Source organism: Rhipicephalus microplus, chromosome X, assembly GCF_043290135.1.
Source record: "Rhipicephalus microplus isolate Deutch F79 chromosome X, USDA_Rmic, whole genome shotgun sequence".
NCBI lineage: Eukaryota > Metazoa > Arthropoda > Arachnida > Ixodida > Ixodidae > Rhipicephalus > Rhipicephalus microplus.
This window is the reverse complement of record NC_134710.1, coordinates 293514973-293540860: the sequence shown is the minus strand read 5'-3', so window position 1 is coordinate 293540860 and position 25888 is coordinate 293514973. Positions and strand designations below refer to the sequence as shown.

Sequence of the window (25888 nt, the reverse complement as noted above, 5' to 3'; positions counted from 1 at the left end):
TGATAATATCTCTCTGCTCGCCCTGCATAGTACCAAATGGAAATCACCGGGAAAGGTGTTTATTATACGTTGGACATAAAATAAAGTTGATAGTTATATTCCCAATAGATTAAGACGATTATCTTTTAAAAACAAGTAGCAATACTTGAAACAATACTGAAAGAAGAAGATAAAAAAGAGCCCGATTCGGAGCGACGTCGGACACCAACGTCACTGCACCACGAAATCTACATGGTAGGGCTGGCTAACAACTGTCGCAGACAGCGACATAATTTTCTTGCAGCATTACCTTGGGAAAAAAGGGGGGGGGGGAGTAATACGTTTGAAAAAGGAAATTCGAACTGACGACCTGCGTCACGACCGCTTCCCCGACGATAGTACTGCGTTGACAGGCCCCATCCCCATAATCACCAATGTGGTTATGTCTTCAGAAGTCAAGTTACACCCATGGATGCATGCATCTTGGTGCTGATTGGATAGCGCAAGTCTCATTCTCACTGCAGCGATGAGCTAAAGCAGCTACACTTGCCAGATGCCTTACATGCCTCGCATAATGTTCCAGCTTTACAAGACACTAATCGCTAGATTTCAGGCACACAATTATGCTAAGGCAATTTATGGTATGCGCACTAGAAATATGAGAGGGAAAGAGGGGCCAAAACAACACGTGCACGCAATCGCCACCAACAAACGTGCATCAATGAGTTAGTACTGACATGCATCATGCAGGAAAGAGAACATGACCATGTACTTACATTGCTGGGTGGCCCTTGGTCTAACAGGTGGTGCATGAAAGCACATCAGTCTCTTTTCACTCGGCCGCTGTGTGACAGTGTTCATAGCAACGAGAGCACATTCGTTTGGGACATCGTGCACCATCATGACCCATGTCCGAGCAGCAGAAACACACTTTGAACTGAAAAACACACCGCTGTATTATTTCCCACTACAACTGTGCATATTACATGTCAAGGAAGGATGAAAATTATCAGAAAGGCAACATAGTACTGTGGCTGAAAATGGACATGCTGCTATAGTTATAGCACCAGCAGAATGAGTGGTGATGCCGGAGAACAAGACGTGTTTAAGCAGTTCACAATGTGTCGGAAAAATAAACCAATTAAAACTGGTGTGCCATGAGAAAAATTTACAATTCTTCTGGCTAAATCTAGCACAAAGCCACTAGTTAGAAGTTACATTTACCTACCATAATTACTGATGTAAAAATTAGCTCCCCCACCAAAAAAATAATCTGAATAATTTCTATCCTGGCCAGTCGTAATGAACGAACTAGGCAACTGAGCCAAGGCTTCAGCAAGTACTTTTCCTGAAGTATTTGGCTATAGCAACACACACCATTCACAACTCAAGATTCTCCTAGTCCAACAACAAAAAATGCCAACAGCTCAATAAACACAGAGGTGTGCATAATATCACTATTTTTGTGATTACCTTTAAAAATGAGGTAACTAGTATTAATGATAAATTTTTTCTGTGTATACCATGACATTTAAAAATGCTCTACAGAAAAAACAATCCCTCAGTTTGCCAATTTCGGGCTTATATATTTCATACCTGCATAGACACTATGAACTGTTCTTATATGCGTAAGCACTGTACTTCGTATTTTGTTCTGAAAAATCGCTGAATGTGAAAACCCCAATTCGCAAGACACTTCTTTTTTTTCCTTCTTCCATTTAGCACATTCAAAAACTTTCTGGCAAACTTCTCCACATAAATCATAACCGCAGACTTTGCATCAGTTGTCCATGAAAGAAAGAGCAAGCGTTATTATGGCAGTGCAAATCTGTTTTATGAAGGGGTTTTCATACTTGGTCTTCAGCTACCCACTACAAGCAGGATACAATAATGGACATCATCTTGTGAGAGAAACAACACGTAGTTGAGACATATCATGCATGCAAGGGGGAAAAATTTTGTGCAAAGCCCATTCTGGTTGCAGAAATTATTGCCAAAAATAAAAGGCAGAGAGAGTTGATAAAACTCATCCATTGCATACATCTTACGATTGATGATTAATTGATTGATATGTGGGGTTTAACATCCCAAAACGACCATATGATTATGAGAGACGCCATAGTGAAGGGCTCCGAAAAATTTTGACCACCTGGGTTCTTTAACGTGCACCCAAATCAGAGCACACGGGCCTACAGCATTTGCGCCTCCATTGGTAATGGAATCGCCGCAGCGGGAATTCGATCCCACGACCTCTGGGTCAGCAGCCGAGTACCTTAGCCACTAGACCAGTGTGGCGGGGCATTGCGTACAGCTCACATCAAGCAAAATATTCATAAACCTAGATATTTCTTAAGTAAATAATATGCAATTTATCATTTTATGCAATTTTCGCACACTCAGTTTGATTTTCATAGACATTTGTTCTATAGTTTCATGGCAAACTGAGAGCGAGGAAATCAATTTTAATTACCAAATAGCCCACCTATGGATCCTTTCCTGATTTTTTCTTTGTCGTCTTTGTTGTTGAGCAGATGTCCAAAAACCCAAACGACTAGCTTTAGTACACACAAGAATGTTCAGCAATAAATGTTACCAATTGGCAATGTTTGCACTTCTGCTTTTGCTCCTCTGTTAGCATCCTTCTCCCATGATGTCTGCTATGTAGTGACTAACACCAAACCACTGCACTGCCACAAAATTGCACTTGGCACCTTCGGGTAAAAAAACAAAGTATACTCAAGAACCCAAACAGTTGATCGTTCATTTAGCCCTCGTCATATCAAAACGAAACCTACCAGAAAATGCTAGTTTAACTAGCTTCTGAGTAGATGGTATAAGAAGTCGACAGATGTTGCGCAATATCAGATTATCCCATGCATATCCAGGGGTGGGTGTGACCACCCCTGTGTAGCGAGACAAGTATACAAGTATCAGATAGGTAACTGGGCAAATTGACGTGCTTCCATTTTGAACCCGTAAACAGCGTGAAAGAAAATGTGGATGAGCAGAGGAATGACAGACGATATTGCTGACTCACAAAATTTCATTTCAATACGAAACAATAAATGGCATTGGAAAGAGCATTATGCATGCGAAGGGTAACATATATAATCATTACACACGCAAGAGGTAACACAAATTAGCAAAAAAAGCCCAAAAGATTGATTAGACATGAATATAATGCAAATTATTTGAAAATATGCTTTGTTTCAAAATAAAATTTTAGTTGTGAGTCAGTGCTGTTGTCTGTTGTTGTTCTTCTGCTTATCAATATTTTCTTTCCTACTGTTTATTCATTCAAGAAGTATACAAGCAGCCAGTCAAAGCTTACCTTCTTTTTGCGACAAAACTTAGCTACATGTTCCATTTATACACACTTTCTGCCGTGGGCAATCTCTCTGTTGTATATCGAAAGCCTCGGCTGTTGTGGTAGAGGCCCTCAGCGTCCACATGCCACAGGCCAGCTGCAAGAAATATGCACTGTATGTGTGGCGCATTAAATCATTTCGTTATCACGTCTATTCAAATCGATCACATGTGATGAACATTTTTGAATCGTAGATTTTGGCATGTTAAATTTGTTTCTCGTGCACCCAGCACTTTCTAGTAGTTAGTCCAGCCACTCAACTTTCAGAATCAATTTGAATTTTCCCGCTTTGGCAAAATCTTGATTTTTGACAGACTTTCGCTCGAAGCAATGTGCGTGTATTGTTGGAAAAGTGCACTAGGCTGAAGAACACCCCAGAAGTGTGTGCTCCTTGTAGTTATGATACAGTAATATCAAAGTTCTGTAATGAAAAAAAACCTTTGCAATCCAAATACCAAATTAAAGTGTCAGCTTCGCAATTTGAATATATTTAGAAGCAATCATTGCCAGAAATTTATGCCAGCTATTCAATAGAGAGCTGCTCCTAGGAGTAAAGAAAACTTTGTTCTACAATATATATTTACAAAGGTCTGCCGCATGTTCAAAGTGTTGACGTGGCCTTCTCTGATAGTTTTCAACAGCTTTGGTTTTGCTTGCATCGTTATATCAGGCACACGGTCGCATTTAGTGCCACCAGTTTCTCCTATTACGTTGTCGTCATGCACATGGGTGCACACCAGCGCTGCATGAAATTGTCTTGCAACACCACCTGAAATGAGTGAGTATGAGCTTAGGGTTTGAAATTGACAGCACCTCAGCTTCAAGTTTTATTTCGACGATGTTTTGCGTCAGCCTGAGACATCCGCAGTCGTTCATGGGTTTGTTTTGTTTACATCCTCAAGTTGTCTCCTCCGCCGCAAGTGCGTATAGCTTCTGACTTATGTGCACATTCTTTTAGTTACTCTGGTTACGTGTGTGGTTCACGCTTTGCTTGAGCTCGGTGTTCTGGCACTGGCTGCAGAGTTTCTCCTAATGACAAGAAGGCCCCTGGAGCATATCTTGGCGCTGACTACGAAGCAGTGCGAAAAGTTTTGAAACGCCAGCCTATAGAACCCCAACCTACGTGGAGTGGAGTAGCTCATGGAAAGGGATGATGCTAGATGAAATCGCGAAGTTCATTGCACATCTCGTATATAGAGGGATCATTCACATCACGGGTATCCATCTATATTGGAACACCTAGAGACTCTTGTCACAAGAAGTCAAAAATTTACTGAGAAAAGCGTACGAGTACACTTGTACCTCACGAAAAACCATGCACTGCTTCGCCTCACGGCACGAGCAACGAAGTTCTGATTTTTTTCGTCTATGTGAAGAGAAACATTTTGTACAACAATCAATATTTTTTACACTGTTTCTGAGTCATTATTCTAAGAAATGTATATTCTGAGTCTTCTTTGTTTTGAATATTTTTGTATATATAGCATTTCTTATTGTACTGTTTACCAGCTGGCCACCGAAAATTTCACACTTTTCACATTTTTATTCATTCTAAAATATTTTTGTTGCTCTACAACATATGTTTTTCAGAAAGAGCATTTTATTGCGCAAAGCTTGGTATGTCGCAATGTATGCTAGAGTGCTTTTCAAACAGGCAAAAATGGTTTTCCGGAGACATATGAAAAACAACCATTTTCGCACAGTAACGAAAGAGTTGAAGACCTTAAACATTTTCTCCATCTCAACAACTAATCATCAACAGCAGCACAACTACCTGGCACTGCTTTGAAATTTCCCAGTATTCTGTGGTAGGTGCTCTGATACCTGCAACACTATTTTGGTAACCTGACCACATGCCTATCAGTGGTTCACCAGCCTATTCCCATAATGAGTGCCATACAAACCATTACCAACATGACACAAGAAGTAAAGTAAGAGTTGTAAACAGACAATTGGATAGTTAACTGTTTCTTATTATTCATATCACCTCAATGTCAGTCATAATGAACAGGATTACCAAGGATACATTGCAATTTACATTTTTCCATTTTCTTATGCTGAGTTCTGCAGTTTTGACAGAGGGGCAGGGATTCGTGGGGTGATCTGGGACGACCAGGCCAGTCAGAACAAATGCCTCGATGATGGAAAGCCATGCGGAGACCCTACCACAAAAGCCTCGCTTCCCAGCTGGGAAGGACAATACATGGTGGACATAGGCCACCAGCCGTTCGGCGACCTGTTTGAGAATCAAAAAAAGGCCGCTCCCTCGTAAACCCAGGTGCCAGACGCAAGAGCTCGTCTGCCAGCGGGATACTCGACTTGAGGATGACCAGCTGCACAGGTTGGCTGAAGTGTCATGGTGTGGTAGCGTCTTCCAGGCCCCTACTGATGTCACCCAGCCAAGGACTCTTTTCCGCTCGTTTTTAGTTGCTCTCTTCTGGAAATAAGCATACACACCACCACAGGCACGGGAAAGGGCCCTGCCAGCACTAAGACATATCGAGTCCAAAAAATCTTCTAACACAACCTTCCTTAAGTAGTATTACCAAACACAAAGCAGCAATCCGAACGTTTCTCTTAGCTTTCGCCGAAGCTCTCAATCCCGATTCGCGAATAATGTTCTTATTAAACTGCTTTCGAGAAAATGAACTCCCAAGTGATGCGCTCTCCATGGCATACTTTTGTGCCAACATCAGTAATCCACTGTGAATTAACCAGGCCTCATACTGTCACGGGCTAAGTAGATGCCTGAGGATGACGACGACGAAGTGCTGAACGGGAACGTGCTCGGACTGCAGCAGCGTTGTACGCATTTGCTCGCCAGTATATTCGCCAGTACGCGTTTGCTCGCCAGTGTATACTTTATTCCCCGTAACATCATTGGTGGAAGGTGCGGGTTACCACTCGCTACACAGCCCAACGAGCTGGATCTTCGCAGCGGACGGCGCATTGCAGCTACCACGATGACTGACCAGGCTATTCAATGTCAACAAGATCCGTCAGCCCCGCAGCCGACCGTTGTGGTGCAACCTCGTGACCCAGGCCCATTCAACGGCACAAGTGACATAGACGTCGATGACTGGCTGGTTCTATATGAGCGCGTCAGCAGCAGCAACCATTGGGATACGACGCTTATGTTGGCGAACATCATCTTCTACTTGCATGGCACAGCCAAACTCTGGTACGAGACACATCAAGAAGAGTTGACTAGCTGGGACGTCTGTAAGCAGAAATTGCGCTATCTATTTGGCAAACCCATCGGACGTCAAGTGGCCGCAAAGAAAGAGCTTGCGACTCGTGCCCAGACATCCACAGAGCCGTACATCGCGTACATCCAGCATGTGTTGGCTTTGTGCCGCAAGGTCGACAAGGACATGCTCGACGAGGACAAAGTCGGACACATCCTTAAAGGAATTGCCGATGATGCCTTCAATTTTCTCCTGTGCAAAGACTGCTCGACGGTGGAGTCAGTCATCGAAGCATGTCGTCGCTTTGAACAGGCAAAAAGTAGGCGCATAGTTCACCGATTTGACCGCCTTCCCAACACGGCGGCTACGTCCTCTTGCGAAGATTTGCCCACACTACATCAACCACCAGCGCCGGAAAACGTCACCAGAATAGTCCGTCGGGAACTCGAGGCTATGGCACCCGCTATGTCTAGCGTCAGTGCACCAGGACACAACCTCGATGCTGTTTCAATGATACAGGCCGTGGTTCACCAAGAGATCGCGAATATGGGCATTTCGCCACCTCATCAAAATGCCCCTGCTACTTCGAGCTTGGCTCCAGTCGTTGCGGCTGCCACTCCGAACCACACGTTCGCGCCACGACGAAACCCAGCTGAATGGCGCACTTATGATAATCGGCCCATATGTTTGACGTGCCATCGGATAGGACACATCGCTCGCCATTGCCGCAGCCGTTGGACCTCATCACCTCGACCGAGCTTCTATGATTGGGGGCCTCGCTCCGAACGTGCACCTTATGCCCCGTCCTACCGTGCTGAGACAGGTGCAGAGCATAATCCAGAACGTCGGACCAGCCGCTCGCCATCGCCCGTGCGTCGTCAGTCCCGCTCGCCGCCCCGACCCCGCCGTTCTCGATCTCCCTACGACCGTCGCTCGGGAAACTAACCGGTGCAGCCCCCGGAGGTGACGCTGCATACACGACTCGCACTGCAAATCCTCTGATTACTCCCGACCAGCGGTGCAACCTTCTTACAATTCTCATTGATGGTTTACCTGTAACTGCTCTTATTGATACCAGTGCACAAATATCTGTGATGAGCTCAGACCTCCGTCGCCGCCTCCAAAAAGTTCTGACGCCTGCGATTGCACCTACCGGTCGTACAGCGGATGGGAGTACTCCTGCTGTGCTTGGAATGTGCACTGCGCGATTAACGATTTCTGAGCATCAAACTTCAGTTCTGTTCGCTGTACTGGAAAATTGCCCTCATGACCTCATCCTTGGACTCGACTTTCTGACTTCACACGCTGCGCTCATTGACTGATCCAAAGGTCTTCTTCGGCTCGAACTACCAACCTCTTCAGAGACCGTCTCTACCAGCCCACCTCATCTACGCTCTGTCGATTTCCTCAGACTTCCACCGCAAGCCGCAGTCCAAGTCCAACTCTCGCCATATCCTCCAGTACCCGATGGTGATTATGTTGCAGCCCCAATTTCTGACGTTGCCATGACACGTAATGTTGCACTCTCCAACACGGTGGTTACCGTTAAAGACAACCGAACTTCATTTCCCGTCCTCAATTTTGGCTTCTCAGCGCAAGTTATTCCTCGCGGCATATCACTTGCTCATTTGACACCACTGGTCGACCACACAGTTTCCGCCCTAACCACCGATTCGCCACCCGATTTTTCATCAACGTCGCTCTCGTCACATTTCTGTTCCGACCCTTTCAAGCCAATGCTATCTGACAAGCTCACCTCTGAACAAGTCTCTGCTTTCTCCCGTGTGCTTGCTTCTTATCAGGACATCTTTGACTTCGGCGACCGTAATTTGGGCCAGACATCCGTGGTAACCCATCGCATCGACACCGGTGACGCTCGACCCATTCGCCGACGACCCTACCGTGTGTCAGCCCCGGAGCGTGCTATTATACAGCGAGAAGTCGATAAAATGCTTCACAAGGGCATAATCTAACCCTCATCTAGTCCCTGGTCCTCACCTCTTGTACTTGTTAAAAAGAAGGGCAATAGCTGGAGATTCTGTGTTTATTACCGCCATCTCAACCATATTACCAAGAAAGATGTCTATCCCCTACCACGCATAGATGATGCACTTGATTGCTTGCACGGTGCCAAATATTTCTCTTCAATAGACCTTCGCTCAGGCTACTGGCAGATCGCTGTGGACGACAAAGACAGAGAGAAGACGGCCTTCGTGACTTCTGATGGACTTTATCAGTTCAAGATGATGCCTTTTGGAATATGCAATGCCCCCGCGACTTTTGAGCGCATGATGGACTCTCTCCTTCGAGGCATGAAGTGGATCATCGCCTCTGCTATCCTGACGACGTTATTGTTTTTTCGACTACTTTCGACGACCATCTTACCCGTCTGTCCACAGTGCTTGATGTTTTTCGACGTGCCAACTTGCAACTTAACTCGTCCAAATGCCGCTTTGGGCAACGCTAAATCTGCGTACTCAGCCATCTTGTTAACGCTGCGGGCGTTCAACCAGACCCTGCGAAAGTCCGGGCAGTTCGTGACTTCCCCACACCCCACTCGGCCAAGGACGTCCGAAGTTTCTGGGACTGTGCTCTTATTTCCGTCGTTTTGTCGAGAAGTTTGCTAAAGTAGCCCGTCCTCTAACCTGCCTTCTCAAAACGGATGTCGCATTCACCTGGGGCCAACAGCAAGCAAACGCCTTCTGGTCGCTCGTTGACATTCTCACCAATCCACCAGTCCTAGCACACTTCGACCCATCTGCCGCCACAGAGCTTCGTACTGACGCCAGTGGCCACAGCATAGGTGCAGTGCTGGCCCAGTGGCAACAAGGCATGCATCGCGTCGTCGCGCATACAAGCCGACTGTTGTCGCGCTCGGAACAAAATTATTCCATCACAGAACGCGAGTGCTTAGCTCTCGTCTAGGCCATTGTGAAATTCCGAATGTACCTGTATGGCCGACCATTCTCAGTTATTAAGGATCACCATGCGCTTTGCTGGCTCTCCTCACTCAAGGACCCTACGGGACGCCTTGGTCGCTGGGCGCTGCGCTTACAAGAGTACACTTTTTCCGTATCCTATAAATCCGGACAACTTCACCAGGATGCCGACTGCTTGTCCCGTTACCCAGTCGATCCCCCTGACACGAGGGAAGATGAACAAGAGGCCCTCGTTCTTTCAATTACCGACTTCACCGACATAGCTGCTGAACAACGCCGCGACCCCTCTTTGCGTGCTATTATCAATGGTCTGCACTCTCTCCACCCTCACCACTCCTTACAACTGTTCGTTCTTCACAACGACATCTTGCACCGCTACAACGCCCACCCTGATGGTGCAGAGCTTTTACTCGTTCCTGTGCATCTTCGCTCAGACATTTTGACCCAGCTCCATGACGCCCCCTCCACTGGACACCTAGGGGTGTCACACACGTATGACCACATTCGCCGCCGATTCTTTTGGCCTGGCCTCTACCATTCTGTGCGATAGTACGTTGCGGCATGCGACCTCTGCCAGCGCCGCAAGACACCTGCTCTGGGATATATATATATATATATATATATATATATATATTATATATACACAACGCATATAGGCTACCTAAAAACGATAGAGTGCAGACGTAAATAAAGTTCGAGCTAGTTATTTAAAAATTGAGTAAAGGAGATTGCAAAAGAAAACAAATTTATCTCTAAACAAAACAAACAAAATTCCTTTCAACAGTCACGAGTCCACATTTTCTGAGAAGCTAACAACTTTTCTCAACAACTTTCAGTCAAACTTGCGGTGGTCACGCCGGGAAGGTTTTTCTCATCAAGCGGTTCATCCCTTTTGCTACCGAACCCCGCGATGTTCCTCGAAGCAGACTTGCTGTAGAGGACGCCACCTGTTGCTTCTAGTAACTGGGAGGTGGCGCCCCCACTCTGTATAAAAGGCATCGGTGGGCATTGAACAGGGCTTTTTGCTGTTTGTGAACTACGCATTGTCGGATCATTCTTCGCGGGTTTCACGCCCACTTTCGGCTCGGCTAGCGGCGTCCGCGCTACCCGGGCACGTCACTACAGACACCGGCCGCGCTGACAGCGAAAGGGCTCGAAGCAACGAGAGGCTTCACTGACGCATAGGTCTACTGCTGGCGACACGCCGCAAGGCTGTTTTTAAGGCACCGGGTGGATCCTTTGAGTCACAGAATGTCCAACCAGAAGCGTCGCTGGCCGTGATATCAGAATCCTCCAACGGGGACCCGCCACTGCGCGTGGTTGCACCAAGGACGAGGGATATTGCCACGCATTGCATAAGACTCGCCAGACTGGAAGGCGCCGATTGCTGCGCGTGGTTGCAGCCAAGGACGAGTGAAGTTCCCACGCATTGCATAAGACTCGCCAGACTGGAAGGCGCTAATTGCTTCAACTGTCTCGTGGGCTGGGGAGCTCGCTGTGCGTTGCGTGACAGACCGGCGCCGCCGCTTGATGACTTAGTCGAGTCGATTGCGTCAGGCGGGCTCGAGCGCTGGCCTTGACACAGATTTCCTTTGCAGAGGCATTGGCATTCAGTGTGGACTTTTCAGGCATAACAGCACGCATCATAAAGTCACACGCTCGTTCCCCAGCTGTTTTTCCTAGTGAGTATAACATGTGCTGACCCGACTTTCAGGAATATGCACAACCTCAACGTGGCTCAGAACACAGATGAAAATAACTGGGTACGCAACAATTACAAATTCATAAACATGCGAGAAGCTGGCAGAAAATAAAAAGAGAGCAAGAGGGCGCCGAAAATTTCCCTTGTCTAACTTAAGATGGCCGCAAAGGCATGCGCATCGTGCTGTCGTCTGCCAGCAGCCTGAAAGAAATCATTCAGACAGTCCCGCGCCACCCGAAGGCTGCCAGGCAGGCGAAAAACGAACATGCGTCCAAGCGATCGCGGACCAGTGGGCGGAGTTTTCCGGTTGGTCCCTGAAAAAAAAAAAAAAGAATGCGGCGCTAGCATTTGGGGCCATTAGGAGCCGTCCAGGACGTGTAAATCAATGAAGCTCAGTGACATTTGGCCCAGGCTTGGCTTGGCTCGGGTAGCGTCATATGCAGGTGCACTGCGATGTCATTTTCAACGGGAGAACCTCAAGTAGCTTCGTTTCTGAAAGTTGGAACATACCCTTTGGCGCAGGTTGGGCGCAGACAGGGCGATTCAGTGCAGTTTGGCGCAATTGGCGCAGTGGTACCATCACTGCAATGGTTATGCATAGGCTTGTGCAAATAGTGATTCTTGTCAAATAATTTCGAATAGTATATATGACATATAAAGAAAAATAGGCATATTTATTATGGCCCAACTAACCTGCACAATATTTTTTTTTTATTGGAATAGGCCTCTATGCAAATGCCTTTTTTTTTAATGGAATTTGAAAGAACTTTCGAGTAGTAGCAAGATTTGACTTTCAGCAGGATGCAAATCATAACCCTAGACTACCTAACATTTTAAAATTTATTATACTTAGAGCATATAAGCCGTCATAACTGGTTTTTAAGCTTAACAAAATGAATAGATTTGAGCGTAATATTTTGATTTAAAGAAGCCGTGCGACACTTTTTCAAGTAGCCATGGAATAGATTCACTAAAGAAGCTTATTTATTGCCTCACGAATTCACTGAACAAATACTTTTAGAACTCGTCCAGTATGCACAAAGTTGCGAAGATTTTTCGCACGCTGCAAGTGCATTCTCTCTTCTCGTCTTGACGAAAGCGCTGGAAGCTAAGCAGGGAGGGATGGCACGGAGGAAAAAATAATACGTCACACGTGCTTTCTGAGGTTGTGGAGTCATTTTCTGAGAGTAGAGCAATTTTTAGGTGACATTGAAAATTTACTGTGGACCGCTCGCGACGTGCTGCGTTATAATATTTGGCTTGCGTGTCCTCGGTAGCCTCGACTACAGATCGGGAGCGTTTTCTGACAATGCTCCAGAAGTGTTGCTGGATCCCTTTAAATTTGAAGAGAGGTTTCGTGGCAGAACAGATTTCTCCTGAATGGGTGCTTTCACGGTTCAGTACCCCTACGCTGCAGTGAAACCACTTTTACAAATGGTACATTCTGATTAATATGCATTTATTCGTTCCTTGCGAATACTTTGAAACTTTAAATAATTTAAATTCGAATCTAAGCCCTACTATTTGTTCGAATATTCGCACGAGCCTAGTTATGTATGCAGATGACACAAATATTTTCTTTTCTGGGTGTGATATAGATTCAGTAGCGAGCAACACAAACACGTGGTTGGCTGGATTGTAACATCGCTCATAGCAAATAAAATAGAGCTCAATGTAAACAAGAAAAAGTTCAATATTCATGCCAAAAAATAAGATCATAGACAATGAACCCATTGATACTTTTCGCAATAGTGTTCTATCGCGTGTGGACTGCATAAGATTTTTAATGATAGGCTAACTTAGCAAGATCATGTTAAACATGTGTGTTCTTAAGTTTCGAGTTCAATTGGTATAATCTACAAAATCAGCAATTTGTTTCCATTATGGTTTAAGAAACACTTGTAGTACGCTCTTGTGCAATCATACCTTAATTACTGCCTGTTCGTTTAGGAAGCACTACACAATCTAATTTGCAATCACTATTTGTTTCACAAGAAAAAAAATGCCGTTCGTGCCATCAGTAATATGAATTATTGAGACAGTAGAAACGAACACTAGAGCAAACTGGGTATACTAAACAAACACGGCTTGAAAACCTTGCGCTTGGCTCTTGAGACACACCATTTACTCAAGAATGACGCTACCTTTCCACTAACTTTACACGACCCTCAAAAACATCCACCAAATAGTAGGCTTGTGCTAATATTCATATGCTTTGAATATTCGAACGAATACTTGAGCATTCGAATTCGCTTCGATTCGAATTTCCAGAAATTAACAGCAATGTTAGAGTGCTAAGCCATGAAAGACCCTATCCAGGAAAAATTCGCTTTGCCGCAAAGCCCCCTTTCAAATTTAAAGGGGCCCTACAACACTTACTGAACATGGTCAGAAAACGCTGCCTATCGGTAGTCGAGGCAAACATTACAGCGCTGCACGTGGCCTGTAATTCACAATAAATTTTCAAAGCTAAAATAGCTTTTTTCCCTAGGCAAATGACACTACAAGCTCAAAAATCACTTGTCACAGCCAAGAACGAATATACGGCTCTAATCACAGCCATTGGCTGATTTGAGCATGGCGCGCTTGTCGTTACTGGGACCGTCTCTGGAGGCCACCGCTTGTCCTCGAATACAATCGCCATCGCACTGAAAATCCGTGTTTTCGAAGAAAAAAAAAGGAGGGGGGGGGGGTGTGCTCAAGGTCACGAGGTGCATGTGACGTATTTCTTTTGCCATGCCGTTCCTTCCTGCTTAACTTCCAGCTATTTCGTAGGGACAAGAAGAGAGAATGCAATTGCAGCGTGCGACAAAATTTTTAAACTCCGCTCGTACTGTACCGATTCTAGAAACTTTGCGGCAGTATATTTGTGAGGCAACAAGCATGTTTACTGGCTCCATGGCTACTTGAAACAGTGTTGCAGGGCCCCTTTAAAGAAACATGTTTCCCTCAAATCAATTCTTCATTTTATGAAGCTTGTTATGACAGCTTATATGCTCCAAGTATAATAATTGTTAAAACGTTAAGTAACTTACAGGTTATCACTCGCATTTTACCGAAACTGCTACTCAAGGTTGTTTCGACTTCCTTTGAAAAAAAAAAAAAGGCATTTGCATAGAGTCCCTATTTCAATTCAAAAGGAATATTGTGCAGGCTAGTTAGGTCTTGATAGATATTCCCTTTTTTTATATGTCATACATACTACTTGAACTCAATTCAAAATTATTCGATCAAAATTACTATTTTCTTTGAACCTAAAATTCACTATTCGCACAAGCCTACCAAATACGTTCCGATATATTAGCTACAGGAATAACAGGATACGGACAAACTGCAGTTCGCAAATGTTGCACTACGAGATTACAAAACTCTTCAAGAACAACAAAGATATCGAAGAAATAATAAAAAAATACAAATCAGGAAAAAAATAATAATCGTCAAATAATTAAACTACGTCCACCGACATAATTTTTTTTTTGAGTGTCACTCAATGCATATTGCCTGCTACTTGCATTCAGTGTTTTCGATATCAATTGTGATGCATTCTATTATATATTTACTTGTAAAATGTTATTCTATCTTTCTAATGTATTCAAAGTTGTACGTGAAATACTACTTTTTTTGTGTAAGTTTCTCAGTTGTTTCCGTCTTTTTTTTTTTTTTTGCTGCCATTGCTTAAGTGCAAACTGTTCTTTTTGTGGGAGGACCTCGTCAGGTGTGATTGCGTTTAGCCCTCTCTTGTGTAATTTTTTTTGCACTTGAATAAAAATCAATGACAGCATTAAAAGGGTCACACCATAGACAAACACTGGATAAGAACTAGCCTGTAAAGTGTGCTTTCACAACTCCATTTTCATTATGTCTTGCACCAACATAATGTTAATATTTCATTATGTTATTCATCGATATAGAAGTAAGGTCAATGTTCCACTCTTTAATTTTGTGGCAAGAAGCAATTATCACATACAGACGTGATCTGCTGTATTCCTGATCTGTTACAATTTCAGAAGTCAATATTTTCAAGATCTGCTGCATGCCCAAGCTGAGTGGCGTGATGGAAACAAAAAATGCACACAATTCGACCACTTCCGCTACAAAAACATGAGCTCTAAAGGGGCCATGACATCCAATTTTCAATCATAAGCTGTGCATTGTGGGGTAATTCTTGTGCGTCCACCGACAAACTGGCGATATTCTGGCACGCTTGGTCAAGCACTCAATTTATTATTGAATATCTTCATAAACACGCGAGCGGTCTGAGAGTCGGGCAACTCACTATCTCTCACATAACAAGTAGGTTGCCGTGCAATCGTCGCCTGCATTCCGGTGAACGACATTGGTCTGTGATGAGCTGCGCTAGAAATCAAGGTACTTTAGCTTTTCTTCTACTTTGCACTGAAATTGAACAATTTCGCAGTGCCTGAAACTTTGATAGCAGACGATGGTTCGGCATGATACAGAGCTTGGCGTCACAGGCGCCATAGCAAATGGCGGTCGTCGGCGGTAAGTGGTGTTTATAGCCGGTAATTTAAATGGCTTGTTTTGCTCTGAAAGATTCCTTTACAGTCCACTTTCAATATATGCATATGTGTAGTATAGACCCTCTACTCCTATTTTTTGCTGAAAACCACACATTGTTGGGTGACCATGTCATGGCCCCTTTAACCACTATTGCCACAGGTTGTCTTCTAGCTGTAAGCATGCTGTGCCAACCAAGAGGTTATCAGGCTGCTTACGGTTCGAAAGGCTCCGACTTGTTGCGGCGCACAAGCTCCTCCTTCAGTACAGGAAAAGTGGCGTCGAAAAACCGTGCTAACCTGCAAAAATAGGTTTGATGCTGTCACACAATTTTGTGCCAACGCTGCTACATAACCTTTTCCAAATTCAAGCATAAACAACAATCATGACGCCGAACATGTCTCTCCCCCGTGTATATGAAGTTCTCACCCAGTACACAAGTCAATAAATTCATTACCTTACATGTTTCAAAAAGCTTGTGAAGGCAGCTGCATTCTCATAAACTGAAACACAATACAAATAACGGCTAGTTGAAATGCATCCCAAGCCCACCTAATTCACAAATAGTGTCGACTCTCGTTAATTCAAACTCGAAGAACCCTCTGAATTTTGTTTGAATTATAAAGAAGTTAGAATTAGCAAGAGTTTTTTGATAAATGACTCTGGGTGATGTGAGACCACACATTATGATTAGGCATTGATTTTATCACATATAAAAATTTGTTAGTATTCTTTAATTCTAACTGCACGCAATGAACAGAAAGAAGGTGTATGGTTCACGAGTTTATTGGCCATTTACTGCTGATCAGAGCTTTTAAAAAAATTGTGAATTGCCAACTGCTTCTTTGCTATAGGTATGTGCCTTCAGCACAAAGCTCATTATACCAGTCGAGAAGCATCATGGTTTACGCATGCATGCGCTTTGTTTCAATGAATGAATGAACAACTTTATTTATCCCTTGTTAAAGGGAAGGGGGCAACAGGAAAGGGTGTGGTGGGGATGAACTACTTGAAGTAGTCCTCCTCTACCCTCTCAGCCCACTCCAGGATGGCCTCCTGGGTAGCGGGCCTCGAGCTGCGCAAGGCAGCCTCCCACTGCTCCTCACTAGAAATTAGGCGTTTCAGGAATGGGGGAAGAGGGTGCTTACTAAGATTTGTTTGCTAGCAAAGCCTTTTTCTTTGAAGGCCTGAGGTGCTTATTTTTAATTTTTAGACTTAGGATTATATAAGCATGCAAATAGAAGTGGGAAAGCAGTAGATATTTTCTGGTATGGAACTGCAAAAAGTATGAACCAAATGATGAAGTTTGAATTAAGAGGCTTTTAAATACATCGAAAGAATAAAAGGCCAACCAAAAATTGAATTTTGTTTTGAATTAATCGAAAGTAAGAATCATCAGAGTTTGAATTATCGAGAGTTTACTGTTTAAAGTGGTAGCAACATGCAACCAACTGGTTAAAACTTTTATAATGTCACGTGATTGCAGAATGACCACAACGTCTGTTCACAGGAGCAGCACTGGACGTTGAGCCGAACCGAAGGACTGTTGGTGTTGTAAGCACACCAACAGTCCTCTTCTTTTTTCACACCATGGCACATACTCGCATTGGCATGGCTAAACCTCATTCCATGCCTGTGGCATTACCCCTCTTCCAAAAAAAAAGTACCACCCTGATGATCAATGTCAATTAAAAGTTGAAGTTAATCGCATACACGCACAAAGACGTATGATGAAGCAGTGTCAGGTGGCCTCGGGAGTAGTGTGGCTTCATCCGTGACACATGAACAATTTCGGCCTGCTGGGAACATCGAGATCGCCGAGCTGTGTCTTCAAGTAGAATTTCGTAGTTGACATCTGTGAGGCGCCGTAGTACTCTATAAGGAATGAAGTAGCGGTGAAGTAACTTTTCCGAGCGGCCCCTTTGGCGAACGGGGATCCAAAGCCACACCAGATCACCAGGTTGGTAAATAATGTGGCAATGACGGGAGTTGTACCTCTGCGAGTCGATGCGTTCGGATCCGCTTGAGTGCAAGCTGGCGGGCCGCGTCGGCGAGCCGGATAAAGTCGTTCGCATCAGTAGGAATATCGGTCATGTCAGGAGAGAGCATGGCATCCAGCATCGTAATTGCTTCTCGGCTGTGAAGCAACCGGAAGGGAGTGAAACCCGTAGTCTCTTGAACCGCAGTGTTGTAAGCGAACGTTACGTATGGCAAAATTTCATCCCAGTTTTTGTGATCGCGGTCGACGTACATAGATAGCATGTCAGTGAGCGTCTTGTTTAATCTCTCCGTTAGACCATTGGTTTGTGGATGGTATGCGGTCGTTTTGCGATGAGCTGTTCCACTAAGTTTCGTGACGTTTTGCATCAATTGAGCTGTAAAGGCTGTTCCACGGTCAGTGATAAGAACTGTTGGCGCTCCATGGGGAAGGACGATGTTGATGAAAAAATACACAATCTCATTGGCGGTGCCTCGTTGTAGGGCTTTCATTTCGCAGTACCTCGTTAAATAGTCAGTAGCGACTACGATCCAGCGGTTGCCATCATGTGACTTCGGGAAGGGCCTAAGCAAGTCCATGCCGATTCGTTCAAATGATTGTGACGGGGGTGCAACAGGCTGCAATAAACCAGCAGGGTGCACAGGTGGGGCTTTACGGTGCTGGCAATGATTGCTCGTTTTAACGTAATGCTTGACATCCTGGGTGAGCTTTGGCCAGTAGTAGCGAGTCCCAATCCGGGCAAGGGTACGTGCGAATCCTAGGTGGCCGGAGGAAGGCTCGTCGTGGCAGGCAGATAAAATGTCAGCACGTTGCCCTAGTGGTACGACGAGGAAGTATTTAGTCGCATAAGGTTCAAAGTTCTTTTTGTAGACGATGGCGGTGCGGAGACAAAATTACCCTGAACGTGCGAATACCGATGGTGGACTCGAGCTGTGACCTTGAAGATATTTGATAAATTGTCGGATCTCTGAATCATTCCACTGTTGCTGGGCCAAGTCAGATTCACTGACTGCACAAAGAAAATGGCCATCGGTATCATCGTCACTTAATGTCGTCGCGAGGGGAGCACACGAAAAGCAATCAGCATCAATGTGCCTGCGGCCCGACTTGTAGACGACTGTAATCTCAAATTCTTGAAGGCGCAAGCTCCATCTCGCGAGGCGCCCTGAAGGGTCCTTGAGATTGGCCAGCCAACAGAGGGCAAGATGGTCCGTAACTACTCTGAATGCACGGCCATACAGATACAGTCAGAACTTTGTTATCGCCCAAATAACAGCAAGGCATTCCTTCTCCGTGGTCGAGTAGTTACTTTCCGCAGATGACAGAATGCGACTAGCATAAGCGATGGGACGTTCAGCGCCGTCTTGCCACTAGACGAGCACAGCACCAAGACCGATGTTGCTTGCGTCAGTGTGAAGTTCGTTGGCGCATCTTCATCAAAGTGCCCTAGTAAGGCTTCACTCTGAAGGCACTGTTGGAGCTTGGAAAAAGCGGCTTTCTGCTCTGGACCTCAGACAAAAGGAGTATCCTCCTTCGTTAAGCGAGTAAGGGGTTCAGCGATATTGGCGAGCATCCAGACGAAAGACATGAAGACCCATGCGCCTGTACGCGCACTCACGGTAGATGTGACCTGGTTCACCACAGTGATAACATACGAGGCCGGTTGTCGGGAGCACGCCATACACTGGATTTCCGTGTAAAAGGTGGGTTGCCGTACTGCGGTGGTCCTGAGTAGAATGACGGCGCCGTCTGCAGGGTGGACAGACGGGACGGATAGCCAACAGCCGGTGCAGGAGTACGTACTGCTTCCGCGTACGTTAATAGCGGAGCTTCAGCTGGACGCGGGGCCGTTATAGGTTGGACCTCGGCTGCACGCAGATTCGTCATGGGGTGCACCAGCTGCCGGTCCTCTTCACGAACGACATCGGTTAGAGCAGCAACATGGGGTGGAGAAGACATCACGTGCAGCTTTTGCAGCTCCTCGCGCACAATACTGCGCACGAGCTCCGTAAGGACTCTTACAGTCGTGATGTCAGGTGTTGGCAGGGCCGACGACACTGATGCAAGACTGCCAGGGAGCTCATACTGATATGAATGCTGCCTTAGCATTCTGTCCATTGTCGTGGCTTCGCGGAGGAAATCCTCTACAGTGCTGGAAGGGTTCCGCACTAGTCCAGCGAACAGCAGCTCTTTCACTTCCCGCATAAGGAGGCGCACCTTCCACTCTTTCGTCATTGAGGAGTCAACTCGCCTGAACAGTCGCGACATGTCCTCAACGAATATGGCAACACTCTCGTTCGAACGCTGATTTCGGGGATTGAGGAGCCGTTCCGCTTGCTCCTTTCGGTCAGAGCTTCAGAAGGTATTCCGCAACTGGTTGCAAAACTCTGGCCAGGTTGTCATAGTGGCTTCATGGTTTTCGAACCAAGTGCGTGCAGAGTCCTCGAGATAAAAGTAGACATACCGAAGCTTTCGCTGTTCGTTCCACTCGTTGACGCTGCCGCAACGATTGTAGTCGTCAAGCCAGTCGTCGACGTCCTCGTAAGGGTCCCCATGGAATGGCTTCGGGGTTCGCGGGGCGTTGAAGAACCATGAAGGAGGCAGCATTAATATTTCTTGGGTTTGCATTCCCGCACTAGCCATAGTACTGCCGAGTTGTGGAAATGGTCCGAATTCAGGAGGTAGGTCTAGTTGTCGCCTGCTACGCCGTAGGTCAGCTGGTTTTTTCAAGTCGCGACTAGTGTCGGGACCTTGCTGCTGATTGCAGTGCATACAACACTACCCCGCACCTCCACCAGAAAATGTCACGTGATTACAGAACGACCACAATGTCTGTTCACAGGAGCAGCACTGGACGTCAAGCCCAACGGAACAATAGAGCACGAGCACACTAACAGTCCTGTTCTTTTTTCACACCGAGGCACATACTCGCATTGGCATGGCTAAACCTCGTTCCATGCCTGTGGCAATATGCACAGCATGAACCAGTGGCAAGCGGTGGGATTTACCCAACTTTTCTGGTGCTTGCCCGTTTAGATGGACCGTGACGACATCATGACACGTCGACAAGACGAGATTTCAAGGTGCTTCGACTCTAAAACACCATTTGAAAGCACATTTGTTTACCTTCACATCGATAGACATAACACTGTAAAGCTAGCGACTGTACCACAAAGAACTTTTAACTCATAAAAAAAATAACAAATGTTTTCCTGGGAAAACAAAATGTAAACTTACTTTTTCACGTTTCCCTAACTTAAACATACAAACTACAGCTAATTTTCCCATAAAGTAGTTACACCCTGATTTTTGTTGGTTTAATGTTTACAGCTGCAGTGAAACTGCTCCTCACCTTGGACCCACATCCTCGAGGGTGAAGATCTTGGCGGCTGTCGGGTAGACGTTGAGGAACCTTGCCAGGTTGGCAGCAATGTTCACCGTGTATGTGACACGCTCAAGGAACTTCCACAATGGCGTAAGGCACAGCTCTGAAACCTCCGCCTTTCCCTCGTCCAGGCGTCGTGGCATGGCGTCAAAATCGTTGTCGTCCTGGGACTTGATGGACTGCTCTGCCCTCTCAAAAGTCTGCAATTTTCACACGATCAACAATAAAGCAGTCGCTAATACTACTGCAACACTGCATTCTTGATTAAACACACAGACATAAGAAAGCAGAGATCAATTGCGACGCATATGATGGCGGTGTAGGAATTTATTTGTCCACTAAGAAGCCATATTATAATTTTTGAAAATCACTTTTGAGGCATGGCTGTGTACAGAGGTTTGGATGCAAGAGTGAAGAGGCTTTCTGTGCACCCAACACGTGAGGGCTAAAATGCTGCTTTGTGTGGCGGGAGAAAGGAGAGGTGGGTAGGTTCCCGTATGGATCCACCAGTGTTTTTGGCAATGCTGATCATAGTTACGTGCATGAACCAAGTCAGCGGATATGGGACGTTCATAAGCGCAACAGAAACTGTTGAAGATGAGCGATTGTATGGCTGTACACATTTCAGCACAAAACGTCTGGCTATGCACAATTGACAAAAAATCTGTTAGCAAGCAGGCCAATAAAAAAATTACTGTAACACGCAATCGGCAAGATGAAGGGCTTAAGGCCGCTGCGTAACTTTTGATAAGACATCAAGGGACGGGCGTACAACGAGGCATACAGAGCCTCGTAATCAACTTCCTCTATTGCTGAGAACTACGGGGTACATCCAGCGCCCTCGATGACCACATCGGCTAGGCCACCTCCCCGTATCAACCCTTGCAAAGCTCACCATAAGCATGGTATCCTCAATTTCCTTCAGGTCCGAGGCATACATAGACTGGCAGCTCATAATGTGCTCCACCATGCGACACACCAAGTCGTGGTTCGACCTCTCAAACAGCAGGCATATGTCGAAGATCTTGGGAATGTCAAAGATGAAGTTTTCGTAGATGAGGTCCGCAAATTTCTCCCTGTCGATGAAGTTGACCTGCATGCGCACAAAGTTTGGCGCGCACTCTTTGAAATTTCATTCTCAGATTTGACATTTGCCGTGTTCCCTGGGGACATTGTTCTCCCTTATGAACAGTTACGGTTTTGCGATCTACCACTTGCCTACAGTGGCGAGTACCAGTGACTTTCATGAAACAACTTTCGAGGCATGTTTCCCGAAAGGCTAGTTTATCGTAACCACCTTTATCGGTATCTAACCAGCCCTCTTTCCAGTTTGGCCCTGCGAGATAACTAACATTATAATAAAAATTACCTCACTTAAAGCATTACCAAGCTTGAAATTACCGAGCTTGAAACATTACTTGCATGTTTTATACAGGCAAGAGTCTGATGAAATTCTGCCTGGGCAAGGACAAACACAGTGATAAAAGAAAGAGCACTGACCAAGGAAAAAGACACAATTTTTTTTTTAAACTAACACTTTTTAAAGGCCATTGTGAACAAGGCATCTGTACAGAAGCTGAAATGCCTTTAAATTTCGGTGCCTGTCGAATTTTCAGTGTTTTCATTTTATTTCACTTGCACATCTTGTGAACATAATTCACCATGCGTTTTTTTTCTTCACATGCTGTAATGCCCTTAAATCTAGTGCTATTGTTAAGGGAAAAATGAAGACATTATTTTAGTACGTTTTTGTTTCATGTTTAATTAAAAAAAATTCAATAGATTATACAGCAATTTATAATATACCCATTCATTTTCTTTTTTTCCAGCAGATTACTAATCTGGTACTTGCTAGCATTTTTCCGCTTATTTTTACCCTGACAAAAAAGAGGTAAGAAAATTTTTTCTGCACGATAATAGTCCGAATAAAAAATCTGAAGTTACACGATTCGCATCAATGTAGCAGTACTGAAATTACAGTGTGAAATTGAAAAATGAAAATATGCCCTTCAGATTCCCTTTTAGTCACTGCATTCTTACATGAAGCCACACGAAGAGTAGGTTTTGAAGAAATACATTGTCAGTACAGCAAGAACACCCCAGATGCAATCAGGTACTCAAAAAGATCTCTCAGTGGCTTTTTATAAAATGTCAAGAAGTGTGAGACGTTGAGTTGTGAGAAACATAAGCTCTTAGTGCTTACCTTGGACTCCTTATTCGTGGAAAGGCGGAGGAATGTTCGGAACACCAACTTGTGCAGCCGTTCGTCAGTATCTTGCGTTTCCTTAGTGATAGCTTACCGGTGAAGTCCTGTGTACCTGGTTGGCGAAAAACGTGGCTTAAGTTCGGCGACTGCCATCAAGCGTTTACGCAGCCCTGCACAACCGCAATACTCGTTCGATTTACTACACATATTGTATTACGCAAACAGGTGTTAAACACCAGTTTCTAGTCCAGTTTCAACGACCTGAACTTGACATTATTAGATAAATGAAATCTGATTATCATGTAGTGCACCAAACATTAACATCGCAAAATTTATTTTTGAACCGAGACCAATAGCATTATACACATCACAACATTTGGAAATCAATTAAAACACGTTCACTGTAATAACCACAGGCAACCCAGAGCGCTCCTTCAATTCTACAAATAATAGGTATCAAACAATACAATTCTACTGCATACAATTAATTATCATTAATTCAACCTCCACAAAGTTGCAACATCAGATAGTTTGAACGTGTTCGCAGGTCCTGGCAGGCATATCAATCAATCAATCAATCATTTTATTTCCTTTTTATTAGGAGGAGTACAGGACTAAAAAAAGCTAAAAAGCTTGACGAAGTCCCGACCCCATTACCATGTATTTATTAGTTAGTAAGATGTATTTAATAACATGTTTAGTAGTATAAAAGATTCTCAGTGATTCAATCCTATTTGGCCGCAACTTGGTTAATTTGCACGATCCTAGGAGCTCCCCAAGCCTGAACCGCGACAAATGTGTGGCAAAAAGGAGCACAAACGGCATTCATGAACAACCAAAATGATAGCAAGCCTTCAGAAAGTTGTGGCTGCCATTCTCAATCTTACCACAATTGCGTTGGCGACCAGGGCTTCAGCGACTAGGGCAAAATTGTTCCGTTCTCAATTTCACTGGTAGCACGTGACCTGAGTAAGCACTCAGATTGTATAAATAGCGACTGGGTCAAAACTGTGACAAGCAACAGCCTTGTTTTTGCCTCGTGCCTTTCAGAACTCTGTAGCTGCCTTAGAAGTGTGGCAGCTTGGACTAGTTGATATGGCATGATGATAGTTATAGCGCGAGAACAAAACAACGACACAGAGATAAGAAGGACTTGCGTCCTTCGTGTCCTTCTTGTCTCTGTGTCGTTGTTTTATTCTCGCGCTATAACTATCGTCTGTAGCTGCCATTTGTGATTGTACATTAGCGAATGTACAATCACAAATTAGCTGCCCATACAATGTTTCCAATCTCGCTTCGTCTATATATGTGGAATGCACGTAAGCCTTATGAACTGCATGGATGCTATGACCATGTTTAAGCGATCACAGTTTTGTCCACAATGGATGTGGAACTGAGCAGTTTCGTTTTGACTTTTGGCAATGCATGCACAATGTCACAAAACTCAAACACGGAGGAAATTGTTGAAAAGCTTTAGCCACACTTGCCTGCTGGCATAAAATTCGCCTGCTACAATGTGATAGACAAACAACGAGCTGCCAATCATTTCCCTGGTGAAAAAATGTATTGACGCGTGCACATGGTGGCATCTGTATGTAACAAGGGATGGCTTTGCAGCATGTTTTGGCTGAAGACATGGGAGTTTTGAGCCACGGTCACGTTATGAAAAGTCACAAACGACAAAAATTGGGGCATTTACGCTGCTCTTATGAAAAATAAGCACTACATTTACATACTCAACAAGCGAATAAATATGCACTAATGTAACAGACACTTGTTCATTGTTTTCTCAATACTTTCTGAACAATTTGAGATTTGGTTCATTAGGGTATTTCTTCCGGTACCATAAAATCCATAATAACAATTTTTACAGTATGTAGTTAAAACAGCAGGCCTCAGAAAGACTAGTTCACAGTCATTTTTTCAGTTGCTTAACTTTGTCAGCTTACCTCCTATCATGCCTGAGAAAACTTGGGTGCTAGGCTTCAAGTCTCGAACCAGTACAAATTAACACAAAAGCGATCTTTGGCAATGTCAATGCAAGCCTGTGTGCAAGTGATAGAGTGACAGCCAAAGAAAAATGAGTGGGCAAACCCTGGAGATGACTATCAACAGATTTTGCTTCTCAAGGCACGCCTGTGCCCAACGAGCCAGCGCTGCACTGTTCTTGCGGCCGCGGGCATGTGCACGAATGTGCCCAAACCCTCCTTCCTCCAAACTAAAAATAAAATAAGAAAATGAGTTTTGCCTTGCCAGTGGGCCCCGCTTTTTGTTAGCGTCACATGTGGGGCCGCACTGCATATGAAGGGCGCTTGACGGAATAGTTTTCCACAATATCCACGTCATTCGGCCTTCGTTCTCGACACCGTGTGCACGTGCATAGCTTCACTGCGTGCGCATGGTGTGGCCTCCGATGACGTTCAGCATTGCTTTTTTTTTCTTTAATTGCAGACAACCATGCTGTTACTACCGAGAGGGTGTCAGATTAGGCGCTCATGGAATTTCTTTGAGACCACGATGACAACGGCAGATCTTCGGAGGTCGACTTGTCATGTGCTTCCGTCTTGCGCCGCGCTGCAAGTTGATGGGACTGCAGCTTTCGCAA

General features: G+C 44.8%; 1 protein-coding gene across 3 annotated transcripts in view; it reads right to left on the bottom strand.

The window, feature by feature from the left end:
- Window positions 1-25888, bottom strand: part of LOC119186753 (activating signal cointegrator 1 complex subunit 2-like) — a 132925-nt gene that overhangs the window by 93206 nt on the left and 13831 nt on the right. For 2 of the 3 annotated variants that reach the window (XM_075879357.1, XM_075879356.1), the window contains exons 1-6: window positions 23281-23448; window positions 21973-22170; window positions 21045-21277; window positions 15912-15992; window positions 3311-3443; window positions 756-916 (exon numbers count right to left, since the gene is read on the bottom strand). In XM_075879357.1, coding sequence (XP_075735472.1) covers window positions 3419-3443; window positions 15912-15992; window positions 21045-21277; window positions 21973-22047 — 414 coding nt within the window. In that variant the 5' untranslated portion in view covers window positions 22048-22170; window positions 23281-23448 and the 3' untranslated portion in view covers window positions 756-916; window positions 3311-3418. Of the gene's footprint in view, window positions 1-755; window positions 917-3310; window positions 3444-15911; window positions 15993-21044; window positions 21278-21972; window positions 22171-23280; window positions 23449-25888 lie in introns of those variants that run through there. The other variant, XM_075879358.1, reaches the window with a different exon arrangement.